Genomic DNA, 27113 nt, shown 5'->3' with positions numbered 1-27113 from the left:
AAACTTGAAGCCAGACAGTGAAGGAAGCAATGGAAGCAGGATGTCCCGTGGTCATGAAAGGCAGGACCAACAGATTAGGGCCAGCTCATGTGGAAAATCTTGGGCTTTCCCAGCTCAATGGCAGTAGTGCTACTGTGTCTTGTTTCTCCCTCTCCAATTACTGGAATGTTGCGCCTCCCCCCATCTTGCTCAGAATCACTTAATGGGATTATAGTTAGTTTTCCAATTAAGACAGTCTGGTTTACAGGCAACATGTATTTAAGATCAGTTGTTCTTATTACATATATACAAACAAAACAAAACAAACAACAAAATAACACTGCCATCAAGTCAATGCCGACTCATAGCAAATATAATTCTTGAAAGGAGTAGGAAGCACTGTCTTTCTACCTAGGCGTGGCGGGTAATTTTGAACTGCTGACCTTGTGATTGGCAGACCAATGCGTAACAACTGCACCATCGTGGGTCCACCTTGAGCTAAATACAGTCGTTCACAGTAACACCGGAAAAACTGTATGCTGCTCATGGAAACACTGCACATTCAGTGGCTGAAGAAAGTAAAGCACCCTTCACTTTTTAAAACTGTATAACTTTGTAACTAATACTGTGTTGAGTGTGTAACTTTGTATCTGGTCCAAATTTCCCTTTTATTTACACTTGGCATCGCCGCTGATGATGCACGAAAGTTAAGAGAAAAGATCAAGATTGGAAATAAAGTGAAAATAGTAAAGTGATCAGGAAGAGGTGAAACACCATCCGCCACTGGAAAAGCTACAGTTGGTCAAGTTTGGAACAATTTTAAAGATGAAGTGAGAAAATTGAAACATGTGAACAGTTCTGCCTCAATGAAAACTACAGGTATTATTAAAAATTGCAGTTGTTTAATTATTATTAGGTAACCAAAGTCAGCACAATATATATACCTAGTAGCCTCACTTTCATGCAAGAAAAGGGTACAAGCCTTTCCAGTGATTGAAAGCTGCCATGCAGCAAGCGAAGGTGCTTATGATGAAGAATGTCTTTCAGAAGAGTGGGTTTAGGTCAATCATTTCAAAGTGAGTGCACATTTAAATTTAAATAGTATCGAAGTGTAAAGTGAAGTACCAAATGACAGTGATGTAAGTGCTATGATTTTCCAGAAATGTTGAAAAAAAAAGTTGTTAAGGAAAGAGGTAATTTGCCAGACCAAATATTTAATGTAGAGAAAACGGACTTGTTTGGGGGTAGGGGACATGCCTAAAGAGGCCTACATTTAAAAAGAGGGGGGGAAATCCATTCAGGTACAAGGCTTCAAAGAAGAGAACACCAAACTCACTGCCCTAGAGTAATTTCTGATTCATAGCAACCCTGTAAGACAGGCTAGAACTTCCCCTAGGGATGTTTGGGACTATAACTTAGTGAGAATCAGAAGTCTCCTCTCTCTTCCAAGATGGTTTCAAATTGTGTTAGACAGGGTTCTCTAGAAAAACAAAACCAGGACACTTATGATTTTATAGATAGATAGATACAACAAAGAAACAAACATCTTATTAGTCTATAGAGCAGTACAAATGGCCAGTGCAATTCACTGCCGTGAGACAGTCAATACACCGGCAGTCCTCCAACTCACGAGGGCTGCTGGGTGCAGATCAAGGAATCAGACAGCTGAGTCTTCTGTACAGCAATTCAGGCAAGCTGGCCACAGACAGCTTAGTAGCCCAACATATAACCACTCTGCCATCAGGACTCGTCATCAAAGCTTAGGGATTTCAAGCTCAAACTTTTGCCTGGGCTTTGTTCCTAAATCTGAGAACACTTTGCTGTATCTTTCAGGCATATCTTCTGGTTATTTGGAAAGCAGATGTATATAGGCTTGAGTTACAATTGCTATCTTTGAAGATTAGTTCTTAATCGTTTTTCCCCTGCTATTGAACATTATTGATTGACTTAGACACTTACCATATTGTGCTTATGCTTAACAATGCACTGGACATCTAAACATTTTAGGTAACCTTCACCCCAATGCAAGTGACATGACTTTATGCCCCTAAGGCCACATCACCACTTTAGCCAGGGACTTGTAGCCTACTTTATGGCCTAATACTTGTGGTCTATCTTCTCACAAGGGCTGGGGGCTACTTAAGATGATGTGACGAGCTTCAGGGGTTCAGGAAGAATTAAAACAACCATGCTGCCATAGACATTGCTGAGTCTTGGGGTGAAATGACAGTCAAATTTGTAACAAATTATAGAACAAATTATGCCCCTCATTCATTTGGGATCTTGGTGGTTACAGCTAATGACATCAATGAAGTCAGACAACTTGTCATTGATATTGGTCATCAACATTAGACACCAGTGAGCATGATGTTATAGAGATACTTAATCCCTATGCTGAAGAACTAACTCATGGAGACTTTATGGAACTAGAGGAGCAAATGATAGCATTTGAGGATGAATATCAGAACGTAAAACCTTAAATACCAACTAAGTTTTTGATGAAAGAGTTGAAGATTTTAATCCCTCTAAAGCAGGGATAATGAAATTAGAAGACCAAGACTTAATTATGGAATTGTTCACTAGAGTTATTATACAGTGAATGAAGGTCTTAGCTCTTGTGGACTATTTTGGTGAGAAAAAGTAAAGGCTGTGCAAATAAACTTTGATGGTGACTTAAAGAAATTGACTTCAGTAGTAAGTCCCTCCTCTCTCTCAGCAAAATCAAACTCTGACTCTGTCGACACGAGGACCACTCTAACACCAGGTCCATGATCTTCAACAGTAGCCATTTATAGTAATGGTATCTCAGGAATGCCCCAGCCAACATGCAGGATGTGGATAAATTCAGAGCAAGTGTTCACCTTTAATGATGATTTAGTTTTCTTGTTTTTTTAATCTAAGATGTTTAAATAACCATTTATTCGATTTTTTAAACTACTGTGTATTTGTTGAAAAATTTACAGCACAAATCAAATTTCCACTCATCAATTCAAACCATTTTGTTTCATGTCATTGATTGCATTCAATGTTTCTCTTTATAGTGCTGCACGCACGCACACACACACACCCATACCCACACGATTCTCTTTTTCTTCAATCAAGTACTACCTACGGTTACTTTTTTATTTACTGCATTGTTACTATTATTACATACTACATTATTATGTTAAGAAGTCTTAGCGTATTTTGATGTGTTTTCATTTTATATGTAAAATGGTGAAATACATCCAGAATGCAAAGACAAAGTCATGCTAAATAAGAATAATATCTATCTGTTGTGACTTGATTGAGCAATTTGACTTAAACATTTTAACAGATCTTAGGAAATGATCTCTTCATAATCTTGGCACTCGCTGTAATGCACACCTAGATGTAATGGTTCAGTGGACTCCTTGCCCTGTGTGGAGGATTTCCAGATTTGATTTCTGAGTGATGCATCTCATGCAGAGTCACTATCCATCTGTCATTGAAGGCTCGTGTGTTGTTATGATGCTGAACAGGTTTCAGTAGAACTTCCATGTTAATATAGGCCAGGTTGCATTGCTAACTAGATCTACTCAAAATCAGCCAAAGAAACCCCTATGGATCACAGCAGTCTGATCTGCAAGAGCTCATGGGAATGGTATAAGAGCAGGCAGAGGCTTTTCCCATTATGCATGTAGTCACCATGAACCTGGAGCTGATCAGAAAGCAGTGAACAACAATAATAACAACAATGGAAATTAGGGAGGGATTATACCCAAGTTTCCCATTTTTAATTCATATTTTGTGTGTATCAATTGAAAAACCCTAACATGTTGATTTAGGTGGTATATAAGCTGACCCTCAGTGATATAGCCTGCATAGCCAATAGGAAAACACAGGGGAGCATATTCATATGGAGACTAATTATGAGCATTATAGACAAACACTTGAAAGATAAGACATGGTGGCACTTTAGTAATATCATAAAGAAATATGAGTGCAAACGGGGGTGAAGGTGGGATGGAAAACAATGTTTAATTAAATATATTATATTATATTATATTAAATATAGATTAAATTTATACTGGATAATCTTATTATATTCATATTAAATACTTCTGTAATATATATAATTAAATTGGATGGTTGCCACTGGAATAGTTGATTTAGTGTAGAGCAAATGTAGTACACGGCATTTTTTAGACCTTTCTAATATCTAATGATATGGGACTTTTCCACTCTGGGGAATTCCTCACTTTGCATATATAAAACTTCTTACTCTGTACAGTTGTGGTAGCTAGATAATTTTTTTGTCATCTTGAAATGTATAAAAATGTCAAATAGCTCACAGCCTGATGATGCTGTCTTCTTGAGAGTGTGGTCTTCTTATAAAGAGGACCATGGGAACTTCCACCTCCTTCTCCCCCTTGGACTAACTGCTTTCTGGGACTCTCTGCCACTGACTCTGATGGCTGCTGCAGCCCTGCTATGTTTCCATTGATCTTTGGTCCACATGATTCTGCACATGCTGACCTGTGATCTCCCTGCATTATGCATCATTGCATGTGGCTGTGTGAGTCTGAAGAGGGAATTATATACTAATATTAGAATTATGGACTTGACTGGTCTGGAATGCTTTCTAGAGATAAAGCTCATTCTTGCACCTATATGAGTGTCATTGGACTTGTTCTTCTAGTCAACCTGGCCTAAAACAATATGGTACCAAGAGCGGGGCGCTAGAGAAACAAATCATGAAGATGGAGAGTAGAGGCTTGTCTGACCTCTATCTTATGGAAGTTGGGTGGCATGGCATTTTTCTTCTTGGATATGGCCACATGGTTTTACTTGGTTGTAATTTGGAAAGGGCATGGGGATTGAAACTTTTGGTTTTTGGAAGCTGTCTTTGGTTAATCCTACCTGAAATGGAGCAAATGAATGCAAGAGATGTGAAATTGCAAACCAAGGGGTGGAAATGCTTCTGGAACCTTTCTGAGACAAAATCGTCATGAAAATGATTGACAGAAGGCTTGGCTCTGGCTGGATTCTTCCTGGGGCTTAAAGGCATATTGCATATGAATGGAATAGTCAGGAGAAGAAAAGATTGACTTTGACTGTATTATGAATTTATTTAGACCTTGGCTCTACTATGAATATGAGGGTGTACTCTCCAAAAACAAATTTTCTTGTCAAAACTATGTATTTAAATTTTTATCATAAAACAACATTATTACCTTCAAAGTACTCTCCATTACATTTTATACATTTGTCATATTTGTGATTCCATTCTTGGAAATATTTTTCAAACTCATCTGTGTTGGATGACTGACAGCACCTCCCTCATTTTTTTCTTCACTTTTTCTACATCAAATCACTGTCCTTTTATGTCCCTCTTCATTCACAAAAACAAAAAGAAGTCCCAAGGAGTGAGATCAGGTGAGTAAGATGCATGGGACAAGTGAGGCATGCGGTTTTTTGCCAAAAACTGGAGCACTGAGTGGCTGCATGAGCAGTGCATCATCCTGGTGACAAAACCAGGCCCATTTACCAGAAACAAGGCCTTTTTAGTCACATACTGTCATGCAATCTTTTCAGAACCTCTAAATAGAGAGCTTAATTAACAGTCTGACCTGGTGGAATGAACTCCAAATTCACTACAAATCAACATTTTTGCTCATTCAGGAAGGTGATGGATGTCCAGAGTGAGGTTTGTCATCAATTGACTTTTCACCTTTTGTGAAATGAGAAAACCACTCATACTGTACACTTGAGTTAAGCTGTGTTCAACATCACAACAGTTTCTGCAGCATTTTTCCTGAGCAGGAAATAAAATTTCATAGCCACACGCTTTTCTCTTAAATCAGCCATCTCAAAAAATGAGGTTCATGCAAAACAGCTTTTATGCAAAAATTCACTGTAACCAGAGAATTCACTGTAATGCAGTATCACTGGATGCGAGTTGCTCAGTGTTCACAAAGTCAGAGTGAGTTGCTCAGTGTTTACAAAGTGGGAAAACCGTGCACTGTGAAAGCTCTGCCCATCAGAGCTTATTTCCCTTTTTGGGAGGCACCCCCTGGTATATTGGTTTCTTGTACCTACAGTTATTGATAAAATTTGAGAACCATTGAGTATTGCCATGTATAATGAAAGCGAGTTCGTAAGCCCACTGCTTTGAGCCATTAAATTTGATCTGTTCAAAGAGTAGTAGCAATTGCCTGCAAAAGTGGCTTATTAAAGGCAAGCCCATCCAGTGTCTTGAGTGATCCGAACATTTGTATTTGAAAAGATTTGCCACTAGGGTGGTTGGCAGACTGAAGTGGGAGGGAAGGTTACTTTGTAGTTTTTGTTTCATTTTGAGCAAGTGGTTTGGGCTTAAACTGGGAAAACCTGGAACTCTCTCCTATTAAAAGGAGCTTGGAGGTAGCCTGAAATGCTCACTAGGTGACCACCTGAATCCACTTGTTGCATGGAAGTAGGGAAAACAGCAATGGAAAGACAGGTGGAGTCTGGCCCCTGACACTTTGGTCTGAAGTGTAATGACTTGTGTAGAACCTCAGTCTAGGTGAGGCATCCTGGTGAGGGTAAGCTTGGTGGCCCACACTGAGTTTGGCAGAACCCAAACAGATGAACATAAGATTTCTTAGCCTGTGAATTGATGCATATTGCTGCTGACTTTATGGATGGACTGGCCTGATTTGAGTTTGCCTTGAATGCAGAGTTAGAAGGTTCTACCTGGAACAAAGATTCTTCATTTCAAAGAACATGCTTGTCTCCTCAAAACACTGGGTTGATAGAACTGGAAGTATGGAAATTGGAAACCCAAAATGTGGGGAGATAAAAGCATGAAGGGACTGGTTTACAGACTTTTATGGTTGGGGGAAGATGTTGATAGGATTATAGCAAGGGTGTCAAACTGGTGGCCCGCGGGTCCCATGTGGTCCCCGAGGTAATTTTTTTTTGTGGTCCGCGATACTCTGAAGTAAAATGAAAATGGAAAAAAAATGTTATGAAGAAAATAGCACTTAGGGGAGATCCAGGCAATGCCATATTAACGATTCCTTCAGTAACTATTTAACTACTGAAGATGAGTCTACTCATGGCCCAGTGCATTTCCTGGGGCCTGTGGACATGTATAAATGCACTGTCTCAGTTCTGGCAAATTTGGAAGCAATATGTCCTCCACTCTCAGTGTCACGTAATGTAGACAGATCCCAATAGCGAAAGGAAGAACACCTGGGTTGTGCTGTTATGAATCATACCCAGTGGCAGCACTAGTTAACATTTTTAGAGGGAAGCCATTATAATTGTGCATCATGTTTGTCAAATGTCCAATATTTTGTGTCTTTATGAGTTATTTTGCTATATTTTCCTGTCACTGCATAAGAGGTAAGTGAAACTAGGAGGAGGAAAGTGCTGGCAAGTTTCGAGTAAAAAGAATAATTTTAGTTTTATAACTAATTAAATAAAATAAATGTTTAAATAAAAGCAATTATATAGTGTTTTAATTATCCTACCAATATTCCTGAATCCTCACTTCAAAATATAAATTTAACAAAATTTGTAAATGTGATGTGGCCCGCATGAATCTTGCCTGTTTCACCAAATGGCCCGTATTTTAATTGAGTTTGACACCCCTGGATTATAGAATTAAGGTGTAGGTGTTCATATAGCTGCAATTGTTAGGTATAGAATATTTTTGTTTTGTTCACTTATAGAATGTAAGGTTTAAATGGGGCTGGAACATTATTGGTTGTATGATTTTCAGTTTTACCACGTTAGATGCAAACATGAGTTTATTGTTTTTGTTTAAAGATTATGTATGACTAAAGAGTTGTATCAGGTGTCTAGTTGACAAGGGGTGGTCTGTGGTTGTTAGATAATTTTATGCCAACTCTCAGGGACAGTTCTGTTCGGAACCAATGTTTGAAAGTGTGGGACAGGTATCCAACCTGTCAATCAGGTGACAGCTTGATGCTGTTTCCTTGGGGCTGTAACCACCTTATAAGGGGGACCTTGAGAACCTCCACCTCTCTCTCCCCCTTGGACTCTCTGCCTCTGACCCTGAATCCTGCCGGAGCCCTGCCATGTTTCCACCGACCTTGGGTCCACATGACTGCACCCTGCAGCCTGTGATCTTGCGGCATTCTTCATCATTGCTGTGGCTGCCTCAGTCTGAGGAGGGTCTTGAGTTTGTGTGGGCTGGGACACGTCCCTGATCTGTAATTGCTTCTTGATATAAAGCTCTTTCTTATGCATGTATGAGTGTCACTAGATTTGTTTCTCCAGTCAACCTAACACAACGGTTGCTTTCAATTCAACAATTAATACCATTTTGAAATGCGTTGTGTGGTGTGCATTTTCACTTACCTTCTCTGCTGATTGAGCGGTGCCAAAAAAAATTGGAATGAAGGCTAGCCATACTATACACGTCGTGTACATAGTGAATCCTATGGGCTTGGCTTCATTAAAGTTCTCCGGGACACCCCGAGTCTTGATGGCATATACAGTACATGTAACCATGAGGAGAATGCTATATCCCAAGGAACAAATAATTTGTAGATCTGTAATGTCACATTTGAGAACTCCTCTGGCCTGATCAGGGTGCATCGCCCTATGTTCATCATAGTCTATGATGATGTTGGGTGGGTCGACACCAAACCAGATGAAAACACCTAAAAGCTGAACTGATATCAAACTGGAAGTGATTGCCAGCTGTGATGTTGGGCTGATGAGTCTGGGAGCTGTCACCGATTTCTTACCCTGCTCAAATATGCGATATATCCGATTGGTCTTTGTCAAAAGGGCTGCATAACTGATGCACATCCCCAAGCCCAGGAAAACTCGCCGGAAAGAACACACTGCCACATCGGGCTTGGCAATCATCAGGAAAGTGATAATGTAGCAAAGGAAGATGCCCGTCAACAGAACGTAGCTGAGCTCCCTTCCAGAAGCCCGGACAATGGGCGTGTCATTGTAGCGGATAAAGGTGGCCATGACAAAGATGGTGGCGATGATGCCCAACATTGCCAAGAAGACTGGGATAACAGCCCAGGGGGAGTGCCACTCTAGTTTTATGATGGGAATATCTTGGCAGCCCGTTCGGTTTTCATTGGGGCGCTGATCGTAGGGGCAGTGCTGACAGGTTAACTCATCAGACTGGTACTGGTATCCATCGCAGGGCTCGCAAGTCCAGCAGCATGGGGTGCCCTTCTGTGTCTTCTTCCTTTGCCCGGGCTTACATGGTAGTGTGCACACAGAGGAGGGAATCTCCCGGACCCCTTTGCCCCACTGCATGTCCTCTATCTGCAAATAATAAATAAAGAGAGTTAAGAAAAGAATTCAAGAGAAGAGAAAAATCAAGCAGTAAATATAGCAACTAATGTTCAGGCTGGATGAGGATAAGTAATGTACACCCACCTGCATGCCATTATGGAACACTGGCCCCCTAGTGGTTCTGCCGTGGAGCGCTAACCATCATCAGCTCCATAGGAGAAAGAGGAAACCCACAGGGGCAGTTCAGTCTAAGGGCTGGAAATGATTTGATGACAAGGAGCTTGGTTTTTGAGAGTTTGAGACAGCTTATTGAAAGAAGTCCTGGTGGCTATAGTGGATTACTTGTTGGACTTCCAACTACAAGACCAGCAGTTCCAAAATACAAACCATTCTGCAGGAGAAAGATGAAGCTTTCTGTTCCCATAAATAATTACAGTCTCAGAAATCCAAAGAGGTAGCTCAGCTCCTTACTACAGGGTCACTATAAATCACAATTGACCTGATGGCAGTGAGTTTTGTTTGGTCATGGAAGAGCCATGTTGGATCGATGGTTAAAGCACTCATCTGTCAACCCAAATGCCAGTGATTTGAATCCTACAGTTGCTTCTTGAAAGAAATCTGTCAGTTCGCTTCTATAAAGATTTACAGTTTGCCATTTCTACTCTGTCCTATATGTAGGGTTTCAATGAGCGGGTGGCGTAGCTGTTAAATGCTGGGCCAATAACCACAACGTTAAAATGTTGAAAGACACCAGCTGCTCTATCAAAGGAAGGTAGGGCTTTCTACTCCCGTTAGCTGTCACAGGCTCTGAAACCCACAGCGGCAGCAGGGCTGTTCTGCCCAATCATGTCTCTATGAGACAAAATCCACTCAATGGCAGTGAATTGGCAGTTTGATGAGTCAAAATGAAACTGGTTGGACAGGTCCTTGGGTAGCATTCCACTGTTAACCAACTGTTGATGGTTGAAGTCCACCTAGAGGTCCCTTGGTTGGAATGTCTGTGATTTACTTGAAAGCTCAGCCATTGAACAGTATTCTGTTTATACATAAGGGGACACCATCAGCTGGACATGACTCAATGACAACTGAGTCATTCTCTTCTTCTTCTCCTCCTCCTTCTCACTCTCCCTTTTCCTCTCCATCTCCTCCTTCTCCTTCTCTCCCTCCTCTTTCTTATTTTGTGAAGGGGCTATGGAAGTTAGTATATAGTTTGGACTACAACCAAGATTTGACCCCATCTGACTTCAGCATCTTAGTTTTTACCACTATAGAGTATGTTCCAAATAAGATTTAATATAGAATTTCCTGTGACTTTTTAAAACACAGTTCCCATTCCCATTCTAGAATTTGTATATTAAAACATCTTTTAAAAAAGATCTTAGGGGGCTCTGTATTTTACAAAATGATTCAGAAGATCTCTCCAAACAAAAAAAACCAACTCAACCTTTTACTGTCTAGTTGATTTTTCCTTATGATGAAATCATGTGCTACCAAGTAGCACTATGTGTGCTCCATAGTGTTTTCTTGTTTTTGAATTTTGCAGAAGTAGACCCCGTCTTTATTCCAAAGAACCACTGAATGAGTCTGAACCAACGACTTCTAAGTTTAATAGTCAAATACAAATCATTTGTGCCCTGTTACAGGACATTTATAATCAGATACATTGAGAAATACTCACGTGACATGCACCACCTCTCCTGAATTTTAACTGCAATTGTACCAAATCAACTTAATAATAAAAGAATCTGAAAACCTACACTAATCTTTGTTTAGGATTTTTCTCTTAGTTTTTACATCTGTAACTTGGGGATAATCAGGGTACTACCCTCCTCATATTTGTGCCCAATCCAAAGAGAATGCTCAACGTTCCAGAGCATTATCATTAATATTATACACAAGTAAAATTTTACTTAAGATTATCCAACAATTGTTGTAACAGCGCATTGACAGGGAATTGCCAGAAGCTCAGGCCAGAGTCAGAAATGGATGTGGAGCAAAAATATCAGTACTTGTGGTAGTTACATAATCCACTGTTCATTTGAGACATAGGAGTGAATGAAGGGGTGGAGTTTGGCCTATCATACAGGTCACAGCTTGATGACTTCATTTGAAGGCACTAAGGAGATAGAAACCTCATTGGAAGCAGGACACATGCTCAGTCCTAGCGAGACATTCTCGTTGACAAGCCACATGGAGACAGGCAGGTGGCAGCCAGAGCCTCAGAGCAGAAGAAGCCACATGATAACCCTACCAGCACTGAGATGCTTACAATGCTACTGGATCCACAAGACTTTCCACCCACAGGCCTGTGATCTTCCTGCATTTGGTGTCATTGAATGTGTTACATGAGTCTGAAGAGGACTTTATGAATTGGTATCAGGCAAATAGACTAATATCAGACTTAAGGGCTTGATCTGGACTGGGCTGGGATGCTATCTTAATATACAACCTCTCTTCATATAAAGCTCTTTCTTATATACATATAAGTGTCTATGAATTTCTTTCTCTAGTCAACCCAGACTAATATATTACTGATGTTAGATGAATCTTTATCACAGATCAGAGAATAGCAGAAATATGTTTACTTGTGTTACATTGACTAAGCAAAGGCATTTGATTGTGTGGACCAAACAACACTGTGAAGAACCTTGAATGAGCAATTCTTTGTGTTCACTTGGAAATTGTACACAAACCAAGAAGCAGTTGTGTAAACAGAACAAGGGGATGCTGTATGTTTCAAAAGAAGGAAAAGTGTGCAGCCGGCTTGTTTCCTCTCCCCGTATCTGTTCAATACATACGCTGAGCAAATCATCAGAGAACCTGACTAGTCTGGAGAAGAAGGTGGCATTTGGACCGGGGGAAGGCTTGTTAACAGCCTGCGGTATGTAGATGACACAAAATGGTTGTTGAAAGTGAGAAGGACTTGAGGCACTTGCTGATGAAGATCAAGGATGGTGTCCTTCAATATGAATGTAAATCAATGTAAGGACAACCCCAAGCCGCAGAATTGGACCAATAGGTGACATCATAATAAATGGGGAAAAGGTTGACATAATCAATGATTTTGTCTTGGATTCACAATCAGTGCTCATGGAAACAGCAGTGAAGAGCTCAAAAGACATATTGCACTAGGTCAATCTGCTGCATAAGACCTGTCTAGAGTATCGAAGAGCAAAGTTGTTACTTTGAGGACAAAGGTGCACCTTACCAAAGCCATAGTATTCTCCGTTGTCTCATATGCAATGAAATAAGGAAGACTAGAGGAGGATCGAATTGTGGTGCTGGAGAAAAATAAAGTACCACGGACTGCTAAAAGGACAAACTGATCTATATCGGAAGAAATAAGGCCAGGGTGCTCCTTAGGGGTAAAAATTGTAACACTTCATCTTACGTTCTTTGGATATACTGTCAGGAGAGATTACTCCCTGGAGAAGGACCTTATGTTCCGTAAAGTGGCGGGGGATGGGAGGTATAGGGTGGCCCTTGACAAGCTGGATTGACACAGTAGCTGCATCAATCAGCTCAGGCAAAGAATAATTGTGAGATTGGAGCAGAAGTTTGCATAGTCCGTTGTGCTTTGGGTTGCTATTGAACGCATTACACTAAAATCTATCTACCTACTTACCTACCTATATTTCTGAGCAGTGTTATTTTCTTGTGGCGGTGGGGTTTTGTGTGTGTGTGTGTGTGTGTGTGTGTGTGTGTGCTTTAGGTATCCCTAGTAGCATAGCGGCTATGCATTTGGGCGGGAATCCACAAGGTTAGCAGTTTGAAGCCACTACCCTTTTCTTTAGAGAAAGATGAGGCTCTTTATTCCTGAAAAGAATTATCATTTGTTCTCCCTTTCACCCATTTTAAAGCTGTTTCAGTCAAAAATAATAATAATAAATTTACAGGAAAATACATGTGGATTGAGTCCCTGGTGAATTCCCTCTACCGTAACCAGGATCTAAATAGCCTTGCTAATTTGCTCTCCCTGATAATCAATCCATTTAAATTTGTTCTAGTTGTGAATATTTTCTGTCCTAGAGGGTTGCCGTGAATCAACTAATTGGAACTGAGTTTGCTTTTATTTTGATGAGTGTGTTTTAGGAGAATTCATAACCTGGGAAATGGTGGCATTAGAAAAATTGGGAACCTTTATTACTGGACTCAACTATTATGGTGGTGCGTGTCTCTCACCTGTTCTTCCCCTGATATTGATAGCTTTATTTTCTTTGTGTTTTATATGGGGTTGAATTTATATAAAAGCTCTAGGGTTTGGACACAACCAAACACAACCCAATTAGTATATGTGATTGGTTCTGAAATATGAGCCAATATCAGAATCACCTGGAAGGCTTTTTGCAGCACAGATTGCTGTATTCCAAACCCAAATTTTCTGAATCTGGCCTGATGGGTTGCATTTCTGACAAATTCCCCAATTTTGCTGCTGGGAATTGTCCAGGGACCACACTTTGTGAAGCATCAATGTATTCCAACAGGCTTCTAGATGGTGTTTGAGTCCTTGTATCTAACTACACCTGAAGCAGGAATCCAATTGGACTAAACCATTAGGTAAGAAACGGGGAACAAGGGTGATACTTGACTGCTAACCATCAAAGCCATTGAGTTCAGCGACTTTGCTGGAGAAAGAATAGAAAACCTTATGGGCCAGGTCTACACAAAGGCACATCGGGATGCTACAGTTCGGAGTCAGCTCAGAGACACATAGCAGCACAAACAGACGTTTTCCTATGCTCAAACCACTTTGAACTGCATTTAGATTTCTTGTAAGCAAGAATCTTGAATAAATAAATCATTTTTAGAATCTACACATTGTAAAGGGTGTATTTAGTTAACAACCATTTTATATGAAGAATCCCAGTGAATACATTTGGCTGCTTTTTCCTATACTTAGTCAATGAAAATTTTAATACTTTTGATGCACAACTGAGGTTAGACAGATACTGAATTTTCTAAGTGCAAAGTCATACATGTTAGGAGGGGAGGAAAAGTGTATAGTTTATTATCATTTAATGCTCGTTGAAATTCCAGTGCTATGTTGCAATGGTGAGCAGGATGTGATGCTACCCTTTTATGCAAATATGAGCTCCATTTAAAATCTGAATATAATGCGGTTAAATCTCAATGTAAATTTTCAAATATTAAACCCATAAAATATCATTACCAATCATGACTGGATTTAAACTTTAACATCTTCATCTAGCCCTAGAGTGAAGTCATTTGTCTGAGCACAAAGCTCCATCAGCACCAATAAGTCAAACTACACAGAAAGCACAATCATGTTCTCTTCAACAAGATGTTTGAGGCAGTAACTGGCATTCACCCCCAAACTCATAAAATTAAGGAAATAACTTGTAATAAGAGAGAAAATACAGGCATTCACTTTACAAATGTCAAATTTCATCAACTTGGATCCTTAACAATTTCAATTACGAATACAAATGTTTCAAAATGTCAAATTAAAAGGTCTTACTATTGGTTAGTAAGAAAGATGAGCAACAATAAAAAAACCATAAATAAATTTCATTAACTAGCATGAGAATGGCTGAGTCTAACACTGGTGGAAAGTGATGGGTCATACGATTAAACTAGATCTATGGGAATCGTGTTGGGCTCATACAAGTATAAAAAACAAATTATATTTACACGTAATATTTCACAGCTAATTTTAAATATGACCAGCTTACTTTGTTTTCCTCCTCACAATGAAATAAAATGCCCAGTAATGCCAAACAGTTTTTTCTCCACCTCAGCTTATCCAAATAATACTAGAGTTGTAAGTATAAACATTACATTGACTGATTACTTAATTTGTTTTCAATTTTCATTTAAAGTAGATCTCAACTCAATTTAATTGTATATATTAAACTAACAAAGTTGCCTCTTGTTCCCAGGAACAAAAGTCTAATTTACTTGCTTTGCCAACAGAAACAATTATTGAAAATATAATCTGTGCCCCACGAAGGTACCAACTAACGTTTGAAACTCTCAGTATAAGAGACTCTTGTTAAAGTGCTACACATGATTGGTGGTCTTCTTTGCTCGTCCACACAAACGCAGCGCCTTGTTTCATAAGAGGAAATAATCAGCTGCAAGTGCCCACGGGCATCTATTTAATAGAAGACAATCATTTAAAGCTATGAAAATTCAACTAATGTCAATGTGCTTTGCCAGAGGGCTAGTACAAATGCAAATTTATAGTTTGTTCTGATCTCTGCAACTAAACTGTGTTTCATTTTGTTGGAAAGCAAGAATTGAAATGTAAAAGTACTAGCAGAAAAGGTGGGATGTCCACCACTTCCTTAATTAGAAGATACGAGCTTAATGGTTCTAAAAGGAATGCCTTTTCTTCCTGGACACCTATGGTGTATTATTACAAAGCACTGGAGCTGCTCAGTAGCTGTCTTATGAGGCAAGAGCAGTTGAGCTTTCAGCTCTTGGCAACAGGACAGAGCTTTCCATGCTGTTGTTGGCTGTCTTTGGGTTGGTGCTAACGCATGGTGAGCCTCCATGGCAGGTAAAAGTTCCCCACGGGCTGTCTCTGCTTGCTCTACATGCAAGCAGAATAGCAGCTCTTTCTCCCATGGAGCTGCTGGGTGGGTTGGAGCCAAGAACCTTTCAAATGGCAACCGAGCATTCAATTGTTGTGTCACTGGGGTCATCTGTTAATATCATGCATGACATGAAAATTGTCACCAATTAGATTAGAATAATGTATACCATTTTGGCCAATTAATCAAAACCAAAGCAAACTCATTGCCATAGAGCCAGCATTGACCCTTATGGGTTTCCGATCCTGGAACTGTTCATGGGAGTAAAAAGCCCAGTGTTTCTCCAACGATAAATCTATCATGGAAGTCCATGGACTTTTAAAAACAGGGACACAGCTACTAAAAGATATGCTGTCTTCAGCCAATGAAATTAGATGTGACATGTGCTTGGCGCTTCAGCTGTCATTTTGCAGCCATGAACCAAGGAGAACAAAGGCGTTATTCTGGGGAAGGCAAGTGAAATAACTAAGAATAATGTGTCCCTCATGAGTTCAAATTACCAAGTAAATGGGAGCCCCCAATAAAACGATTTAAATAAAAAGACCTAGTCATCCTCCATAATGAGAACACCTCAGGGTGTGATCTGCTTCCAATATAAGTGGACACTAAAAAAGCTGGCTTGCTTTATGCAATGCAGGATCGTGCATCTGTCTCATCATCTAATCTCTGGCTCATTGGACTTGAGCCAGTGGCTTTCTGCATTGCCTGCTGATCTTGGGAGCCCTCTGCAGGGCTCTGGCCTACGGATCCTGGATTTTTTTTTTGTCTCTGCAGTCAGAAGCCTGCTGTCCAACCTGCCACCATTGGAGTCACCCATTCCTGCTGCTACTTAAGTCAGGAGAAGCCTACAGTCTGACACGTGACACATAAACCTGGAACTTGTTCATATCTATCATTGTGTGAGCCATTTCCTTAGTGTAAACCTCTTATATAGATATATGTAAACTTCACTGGCTTTACATCTTTAGAAAGCCCAGCTGAAGACACTCTCAAGAAGCACCTCTTATTTTATTTCCCAAACTTTTTATTTATTATTATTGGGGGCTCATAAAGCTCTTAGCAAAACCCATACATACATCCATTGTGTCAAGCAAAAAAAACTTACCAAGTAAATGGCAACTGACAATACTCCACCCTTGAATGTTAAGTGTGAAGTTATATACTTACTTTCCTCCATAGTTAATTGAGTCTTTCTGGGTCATTCATTATTACATTCAAAACCTTTTAACTAATGAATTGTTACTTGATTTTGCACTCCAATACATGAAGATGTGCTAAAATTGTTGGCTACTCAAGTTTACTTATTCAAGTTCTTATATGGATAACAGGCAACCCGAGAAGGAAAAGGAATGGTAAATTCCCATACAATCCGGAAAAAGGTACTGTAGACAAACACTCCAGGGGTGAGGCCCAGGTAGTATGGCAGGAGCCAGACTAAAACCAGGGGTACATATGGTAGACAACTAAAAAGGGGGTGAAAAGAGGAAAGGGGAAAGAAAAAAAAGATGTGTGATGGGGGAATAGGGCACTGACCCACCTAAGGGAAAGAGGGACCAGATTTAAAGCCAGTGCCAAATGAATGTAGCCTATCAGCAAGGAGTGGGTAGCCAGCAGAGGGACCTGAGGGTTCGGCCCCCATACCAGCAACGTGCACAACTGCCCCTCCCCCCAGAAAAGTTTCTTGAGAGGACTGCACTGAAGCTGCAGCTAGGGGAGAGGGGCATGTCTGATCAGAGCAAATGGGAGAAAATGAAGGGGGAGGAAGAAAGAGTGGAGCACATCCTGGTCCATCAGGCCTGGAGGATGATATCCCCGCTCTGAACAGCCAATGGACAGAGTGGACAACATGGCTGATCCCACTATGAGACACGCCGTCCCTTGATGGCCCAGAGACCTAAGGGGGGCAACACTGGACCCTCACTGTTGGGACTGGCCCAGACTGACCCCGTGACACCAAGGTAAACCACTAAAGGTGTGCGGCAGAGCAACCATGGGAGCAGAGCAGGGAGCCCTTGAGGTTGTACAAAGGACAGACTCTGGGGCCAGAGCATGGTATCCCATCAGACCTAACTGAAGGACATGCCTAGAGATCAAAAATCAGACCTTGAGCTAGTTACAGGTTTTTTTACTTAAAAATTTTTTTCTTTTAATGAATTTATTATTCTATGGGTAATTGGTTTTTTGTTGTTGTCATCACTGTGTTCTCATTCACCGCATATCTTGCTATGGCTTGATTTTTGGTGCATATCATTATTTCTACAGATCTATCTACATAAGATAGAGTGGATGAATAGTCTGGAGGAGAAAACAATGGGACCAGTGGTTTTGGGGGGACACAGGAGAGGGGAAGGCGGGGAGGAGGTCGTGCTGACCAACCCAGGGACAGAGGAGCAACAACTGATCCAAAATCAGTGGCAAGGAGGGTGTGAGGGGCCTGGTAGGGATTCAGCAAGAGCAATGTAACCCAGAGAAATTACTGAAGCCCAAATGAAGGCTGAGCATGATAGTGGGACAATAGGAAAGTAAAATGGTACAAGAGGAAAGTAAAAGGAAATAGAGGAAAGAACTAGGTGACAGAGGGGATTTATAGAGGTCCAAAGACTGGAATGCACACATGTAAATATATTTATATAAGAGTGTGGGGAAATAGATTTACATGCATATATTAATAGGCTAAGTATTAAGGCAGCAGATGGACATTGGGCCTCCACTCAAGTACTTACTCAATGCAAGAACACGTTGTTCTATTAAATTGACATTCCAGGATGCACACCTTCCCGACATGATTGCTGAAGAAAAATGTGTGCATAAGCAAATGTGGTGAAGAAAGCTGATATTGCACAACTATCAAAAGATATAGTGTCTGGGGTCTTAAAGTCTTGAAAGTAAACAAGCTCAGAGGCAACAAAGCCCACGTGGAAGAAGCACATCAACCTGTGTGGCCACAAGCTGTGGAAGGGATCATGTATCAAGTCGAAGAACAAAATATCATATCATTGTAAATGTGGTTGAGTGCAGAGTAGAGACTCAAAGCCCATCGGTAGGCAACTGGACACCCCCTTACTGAAGGGTTGTGGTGAGGAGATGAATCAGTCAGGGTGCAGGGTAGCAACAATGAAACATATAACTTTCCTCTCGTTCTTAAATGCTTCTTCCTCCCCACTATCATGATCCCAACTCTAACTTACAAATCTGGCTAGGCCAGAGAATGTACATTGGTACAGAGAGGAACTGGAAACACAGGGAATCCAGGACAGATGACTCCTTCAGGACCAGTGGTGAGAGTGGCGATGCCTGGAGGGTGAAGGGAATGTGGAGTAGAAAGGGGGAACCGATTATAAGAATCTATATATAGCCTCCTCCCTGGGGGATGGAGGGCAGAGAAGAGGGACGGGGGGAGATGACGGACAGTTTAAGATATAAAAATAAGAATAACTTATGAATGTTATTCAGGGAAAGTTCTCTAGTACAGGAATTTGGCAAGGAAAAAATGAGGTCTTTCTCTGGCAGAGGAAGTTACTCCACAGAGAATATACAAACCTTATAATCACTGGAATTTTAAAGTCAACCCAAATTAACTGCTGTCTTACTGCCAAACACGGAACTCAAGGCAAGAAAGGATTTATGCAAACACATGTTGGAGCATCCATTTTTATCTAGAAAAGATCTGTTCCTTTCTGCACACAGCCACGTCCAATCCGAAAAGAAATGTTTATCACTCAAGGGAGAGTTTCCTTCGTGAAATCCCATCTGCATATTTCCAAAATTGCCTCAACACTGAGTTGGCTGCTGCTTTTGTTGCAATATTATTTTTACTTATTAAATCCTTAATGGAATGAGCTAATTTAAAAAGAACTTTCTTATTAAAATTACATTTGCTCATTAAAACACATTTGCCCTTTCTAGTTTATGGGGAAAGCCTAATTTTTTTTTTTTTTTGGAAAAAGTGCACAGGCATGTGGAACTCTCAATTCCATAACAGAACATGAATTTATTCTGGTGAATATTGAGTGAGGAAGGCTAACATGAGCTAGGCCAGGAAGTATGTAACACCTCACGCTTTTGCTGTAAATATTAGTTAGCATGACCAGACACTGAAGCAGGAATCTGGGACTTCAATATGACAATAACATGCAAATTAATTCAGAATCTACTTGTTTAAAATTTGTAATGACAGAAAGCATCATTTTTATGCAAACCAAAGCTGTGTGCATAGAATTATTGCAACCACAACAAACCCATCTCTCTGCAAAGCCTCCTGGAAGTCCAAAATACTTTTGTTATACACTAAGGCATAACCCTGAAGTGACCCAGTGCAAACTTCTCGCAAACTTCTCTGCGTTAAGGAATCACGGAAGGATAAACTTCCAGACCCAAGGCCATAGCTCAGCCTGGGAGTCCACCAACTTTTGAGATGAAGAGTCAAACCTATCCCTCACAAAAATATAAAATTACTTGAAGGCTATAAATATATTTTACAAACAAATGAAGTCACCATTATCTGAATAATATTTTTAAATGAAACTATGCGAGTTTTATTTTCAATTTTACTTCAGTATCCAGCCTCATCTTGCTCTGTTTTCTACAGACGCCCCTTGCTCTTCCCACAGAGGACACCTTTATGGCTTCCTTGTAATCTCCTGAGATTCCCTGCATGTACCGTTTTGTTCATGCTATACTTTTTGCTGTCCTGCTTCAACTCTAGTTCTTTCCTGGTGTCTTCAAGCTAGAAATGCCACAATCCTCCTTTCTAATTCTTAAAAGTAAATTATCAGTGAAATGGGGGGAAACCATCAAGAAAATGGATTGGCACAGTAGCCTAAACAATGGGCCATCAAGGACCTTGCAAATGACACAGAACAGGCAATGTTTCCGTTTTTCATACATCAGGCCGTCATGAGCTGGGCTTGATTGACTAAGCAGCAACTAACAACAATATTATTTTGCCTTCTTTATTGTGTACCTTAATGATCTATCTAGTCTACCCTGATTTTTTTTTAATTCCTAAGGAGCCTAAAACGTGGAATGGTACCTGGGATAAATTCTAGCCAAAGAAATAACTCCCAGGATCAGAACACATGAGGCTACACCTTCCAAACAATGATCTCTTACTTTAGTACCCTGGGTGCTGCTGCTTTCTTTCTGTTTAACAAGCCTGCATCTGAGTTGCTTTAAATACGACAAACTATACACGCAAGAACAATAGACACCCTTATATCACTGCTACTAAATCTTCTTTCCCAACCAGCTCAGCCATTCGTCTTAGGCTTTCACACTCATGACAACTTGCAAATTGCTTTTCACCCACTCACCTGGCTGTGAGCCATGCCCTCTGCCAGGTGAGTGGGAAGAATGCTGATCAATCAGTTTACCATCCAAGTCAGGGGGCTTTTGATTTTCTTTCAGTCTCTCTGTGTTTTTTTCCCTTCTTTTCTTTTCTCTTTGTTAAACTCCGAGCTTGTGAATCTCTTTCTTCCCTTTACAGAGAACTAGAGGTTTACAGAGAACTAGAAGATGGAAACTGTTTTAACACAGATTTGTTAGGGGAATTATTCCACAGTGTATTCTCACTGTGCATACTAGCCCAACAATATTGAAATTTCATATTTTAAAAATAGTGTTATTCTATCCAATATCACCACACCAGTGGAATCATAATGCATATCAAATGATTAAAGACACTTTTACGTTTTGCTATTAAGGAAAGACTCAGTGCTTTCTAACTCATTTGGTTACAGAATGAACCATTCTTTTTATTGTTCTAACATATATTATCTCAAGAGTCTGAAGAATTTTTATTACACTGTGGGATAAAACGTGGCATTGGCTTGCTAATACTTTGAGTAGGTGTTAACAATGCCCTCTGAAAACTCTCCGGTTTAGGACAACTATAAGTTAAATAGCCAGGATGGAAAAAATCTCCTCATTCTTTGTAACTTTGCTCACTAGTTGAACTAAAAATCCGAGTTAAGAAAGCCTGTATGGGCCGAGAGAGAGTCATGTGCCCCATCTCACCTAGGACAAAGCACGATGCTTCCGTCTGAGCTGGGCTCTCAGTCACAGGCACCATACGGTGCTCCTGTGAATGCATTCAAACATTTACCATTGTGCTTTGTGCATGTGTGTGTGTGCTTCATTTGCACAAAATCTTGTAGTCTTGGCTGCAAAGAGAGTGATACCAGCAATGAAGCGAGGAGAAAAAGAGAAGCGCAGTGGAGTTAAAGGAAGAAATCATTGCACAATTGGACTCAGGTTGCCACGGGCCTGATTTGGCAGTTGATGGCATGACTAAGGTGACATTTTCCACATTTTGTGGGTGGGGTGGGATGGGGTGGGGGTGGGGGTGGGGTTGTGATGAACACAGCTAGTGTAATGAAAGTGGTGAAATTGTCACCCACGAAACAAGAGCCCAAGCCATCAAAGAGGTTGAAAAGCTACTGTTCATTAGGATAAATCAGAAACATCTGGATGGTAACTGCTTAGCTGAGACAGTGATATGCAAGAAGATGAAAAGCCTCTGTAGTGAATTTATTAAATGTAATTTGGGGCCTGCAGAATCAATTGCTTTGTTTTCCATTTGCTCAGTTCTTGTAGTTTTTTGGTGTTTGAAATATGTTCCGTTCTTCTTCTTTCTGGTGCTTGAACATGCATTTGGAAGGCATCACTGCATGTAGGCAACCCTGGTGAAAGTGCAACACTTTGGACACGTTCTCAGGAATGAGACGTTCCTCAAGACAGCTGTCGCACCTGGCAGAGCAGAGGACCCGTGGAGGAAAGAGATCGACTGCTACAGTGACTGCAAAGATAGGCTCCAGCATGGACCAAGGATGAGGCTGGCACAGGGGAGGGCCTGCGTCTGTTGTCCATGGAGTTGCTGTGTGTTGTGTGGTGGACCCACGTCCACACCGCCTAACTAAGCCAACACTTAAGAAATTGTGTCATTTTTATCACCAATCTATGAAGTCCACAATGCTAAGAGAGAAATGGCCACTGAACCATATTTTATATTTGTTTATTGTTGCATTCTGAAATTTGAGAAAAATGACGGCTTCATTTGTTTCAAATCAAGACCACAAGGATGTAAAAATGTTTGTTTGTCTTTTTGTTTTACTTTTCCTTAATTTTCCCACACACTTCATTGAGGTCTCAGTGAAGGAATACAGAGCGCATAAGCTTTGGACTCAAAAAAGTATGTAATCTTGTTTTCTGACATTAATAGCAATTCTCTTAATAAAAAAGTACTTTTTTCATCAACAAAAATAAAGATGAGCCTGCAGGGATGATGAAGAATATTTCCTCTTTAAGTTGTGTAGCAGATGCAGGTGGCCATCACGCTGTTTTCTTGACATCCTTGTATGTTTTTCTTGTTACATAATCCAAAGACCATTGAGTATTTTCTTCTTTCCAGGCACCATATTAACACTGGTAACACAGGCATGAGAAACACGTGTTTCTATTTTTTAATAAGAGTTCAGTGTCCCGGTACAATTTTGAGTGCAAATATCATTAAAATTCAATATAATCCAAGAAGCAACAATAGCCCAACTGGTCCTTCAGACGCCTTTTCTAGAGTATTGCAGCAGATTTCTGCGGATGAATATGAGATCTTCAATGGGCAAGATGGGGAAAGGAGTTCAGTAGGTGTGAACCAGGTTTGAATGGATTTAAGATAGTATAAAACCACTAGATTAAGGACTAGGGAGCTATAATAGTGATATGAATTGAATTGTGTGCTCCCAAAATATGTGTTTTAATTTTTTTTCAAACCAGATACCAGTGGCTGGGGAAAGCTGGGCTTTGAACTCCCATATACAGTTACAGTCTCAGAAACACACAGGGACAGTTCTCCCCGTCCTTTAGAGTCAAAATCAACTTGATAGCAGTGAATTTGGTTTTGGTATACCTGTGGTTAAAATCCTTGCTGGCTTAGAGCTTATGAAGTTCACTATGATCCACAAGGTCTGAAGTTTGAAACCACCAGGCACTCCACAGGAAAAAAGACAGAGCTTTCTACTCCTTTACAGGGCGATAGCCTCAGAAACCTACAAGGACAAGTTTATACTGCACTGTAGGGATGCCATAGGGATGACAGTTTTTGGTGTTTTTTTAATTACTTGTGGATGAAGAACCCCTGGTACTGCTGTGGGCTTAGCACTGGACTACTAGCCATACGGTTGGTGGTTCAAACATGAGGCGGTCTGCTCCCTGGAATTTTACAGTCTAGGAAGCATAAATAGCAATTCTCTACTATCCTGTTTGAATGCGATGAGTTAGAATTGACTTGACAACAGTGGGTTCAAGTGTTTTTGTTTATTCTTGTAGCCACAGTCCCATTTGGGAATGGACTGTCTTTGTTATATAAATGTAGGTATATTGGTGTAGGTTATGTCTTTAGTCCGTCTCTCCTGATATATAAAAATGCAGGTTAGGCACAGAAGCTGATAAGCAGACATGGGGAAGATAGATGGCACACCCTCATAAAAAGTGTCAAGGGGCAAAGACCTTCCTCAAGCACCAATGCAAGGAGAGTTTTCGCCTAAAACTGGTGCCCTAGATGCAGACTTCACATTCTTTAAACAGTAAGAAAATAAATGCTTGATAAAGTCATTCATTGTGGTAGCACCACTGTAAAATTAAGACAAGTAATTTTATTTGAGTTGAAGTATAGAATAAGAGTAGAAAGATGAGGATGCTAACTGGAGACACCGCACAGGTGTTACAGGGAAAAAAAAATCCCAGACCGTGTCCATAGCTTAGAGGTGAGGATGACAATACTCAGTAGGAAAGAGGAAAGATACATAAACCTCAATTTAGGAGTGTCACATGACCCACTGGGAAGAGTAGGGTTAGCAATAGGTCTGCATGTAGATCAATGGCTGTATCCTGCAGAAAGAAACATGTCCTTATGTAGCATTGTCATAAGAGCTGTAAGGCCCTCAATCAAATGATTTAATAAAAAGAAGAAGAAGAAGAAAAGCAGGAGGAGGAGGAGAGGAGGAAGAAGAGGGAGAAGAAGAGGAGGAGGGGGAGAAAAAAGGACAACATACAGACATCCTGGCAAACAGGCATGTGCTAATGCGAGATCCTTATCCAGCATATCAGTAGGAGGTCTTTAGTTTGTTTGGGATTTCTTACAGGAGTAAACCTGTACTCTGTCCATTTATGTCATATTGTTCCCTGGAAAGATGCACATAGAAAGTTGTGTCTGAGTTTACAATGATGGTGTTTCAAAACCAAAGCAGTTCTATTTTTTGTATGTATCCATATATTATAATTTATATAAAACCCAAATTAGTGACCTCATTCACCCCATGCGTTTTAAAGCGGCACTTGGTTATAATCTTTCTTTTATTGTGCTTCTGGGTGGGGTCAAACTTTCAACTATAAGTTATTGTTAAAAACCAAAGAACAAACCCACATCACTGAATTGGTCTTAACTCAAAATGCTTTATATAGGGGTTTCAACAGTGTAAATTTTTCTGTGTTCAGACAGCCTCATATTTCTGTAGTAGAGGGGACTGTGGATTTGAGCCACAAACCTTTTGGTTGGTATCCACCAAGGCCTAACCCAATTGCAAAGTGCTTGCCCGACCCAAGTTCAACCTCATATTGTGTAGCCAATGAATGAGAGAAAATGTTTCCTGTCCCTTCTAATCATAAATTATTCAAACTTGCAGAGCATCTGCTTTTCCCTGGAAGGAGAAGTCAAGGGGCTCTGTAAGGACGACACAGCCTACCTAGGTTCTTAGCATCCTTGGTCATTGCCCATTTTAATGAAAGAAATAAAAAGTAACTCTTAATATATGTGCATTGTTTAAATGCACATTCCATTCTTTCTTGCCAATCCTCACATTTGTATAATAATAGCCATTTGTTCAGAGCTCAATTATTATGTGATGTTTGATTAAACAAAATCAGCACCAAAATAATTATATTAGGGTTAATTGACATCTTCTCACAGGAAAATTAAATACTTTGCTTGTCACGCTTTTAAAAACAAGCTTCCCAGATTTCAATAGTCCTGGTTGAGCACCGTTTTTGAGGCTGCTCCTAAGACGGAATGCCACCTTACAGATTTCTTTTACAAAACAGTTGCTATGTCAACCATCCAAGCAATACTTTCAGCCTTCTAGATAACACTCTAATATTCATACAGTTTGGCAATGAGGCTTTAACTCTTAGAGCCTTGTAATTAGTTTCTTAATCCAGAGCTTGGAAAAGATAATAGTTTAATTCCCAAACTATGTCAATAACATTTAGGCAACACAATCCACAGAAATATGTAAACCTCCAATTCTCATTTTAATATATAGTCCAGAGATGTGATTAATGTAGGCCTTGGACATATCAACAGGCTTTCTGAACAGAACATTAGGCTATTGTTATCGTATTATTATTGTCTTCTTTCCTTTCTTCCCATCAGTATTAACTCTGCTATTGAATAGACTATACCTCAGAACCATCTCATGGTAGAACTGCCCCACAGGGGTTTTATAATCTTTACAGAGGCAGATCTTTCTTCCATGGAGTGGCTGGTTGAGTGGAACCATCAACTAGATGCCTCTCAGCCATTAGGGCTCCTTTCCACAGGCCTTACCTTCCGAGAAGTAGGGCTGAGAAGGAATACATCATTGCTAGGGGCCCGTTACATCTTGTAAGAGTTTTTGTCAGTCTTCCACAGCCGTGTACGTGCCCAGCCTTGTCAGTGCAGACTGCCTTGTTGCTCTGATGCTAACGAGTTTCTGAACTGAGAGTAGGAAGAAAGGCCCAGAGATCCACTTCTGAAAATCAGCCAATGAAAACGCTGTGGAACACAACAGTCCCATACGCAATCTATCAAGGGGAGGACTCAAGACCGATCAACATTGCTTCCCATTGAGCATAAGCTTACCATGAGTCAAGGGCCAACTCAACAGCAGTTGACAAGAAGAGCTTTTATTTGCAAAACTCTTGAGTTCTGAAACTTGGAGCAAATTTTATTTAGCCTCATTCTATCTAAAAGGCATTTTGCTTTTCAATGAGGTAATGATTATTATTAAGACTCTGTGTTTTGTTCTACATATGAAGTATACACTCACAGCATTCAAATCCCTTCAAGGTAAGAATTAGTTCTTATGTTCTGTGAATGAGGAAACTCAAGCACAGATTATTAAGCATCTGTGACCAAGGTCTCTCTATTTACCTCTTGTATCATTCCTGGCTAAAAACATAATAGACTTTTAAAATGACATTTAGGTAAACAGCTCTTAAAAATTCAAGAGGTGCATAATTATATCCCATGAGAAGTGAGGCTCTCTGCCACCTTGCAATAAACTCCATCAGAGGCAAACTTTAAGATTTTCT

The 27113-nt window shown here is 40.2% G+C and overlaps 1 protein-coding gene across 1 annotated transcript in view; it reads right to left on the bottom strand.

The window, feature by feature from the left end:
* Positions 1-27113, bottom strand: part of GRM7 (glutamate metabotropic receptor 7) — a 1162681-nt gene that overhangs the window by 222797 nt on the left and 912771 nt on the right. Inside the window, exon 8 of the mRNA XM_075553170.1 lies at positions 8308-9243. Coding sequence (XP_075409285.1) covers positions 8308-9243 — 936 coding nt within the window. The remainder of the gene's footprint in view (positions 1-8307; positions 9244-27113) is intronic.

This window comes from Tenrec ecaudatus, chromosome 6 (genome assembly GCF_050624435.1).
Source record: "Tenrec ecaudatus isolate mTenEca1 chromosome 6, mTenEca1.hap1, whole genome shotgun sequence".
Lineage (NCBI taxonomy): Eukaryota > Metazoa > Chordata > Mammalia > Afrosoricida > Tenrecidae > Tenrec > Tenrec ecaudatus.
Note: the sequence above shows the minus strand (reverse complement) of the source record. Positions and strands in the feature narration are given on the sequence as shown.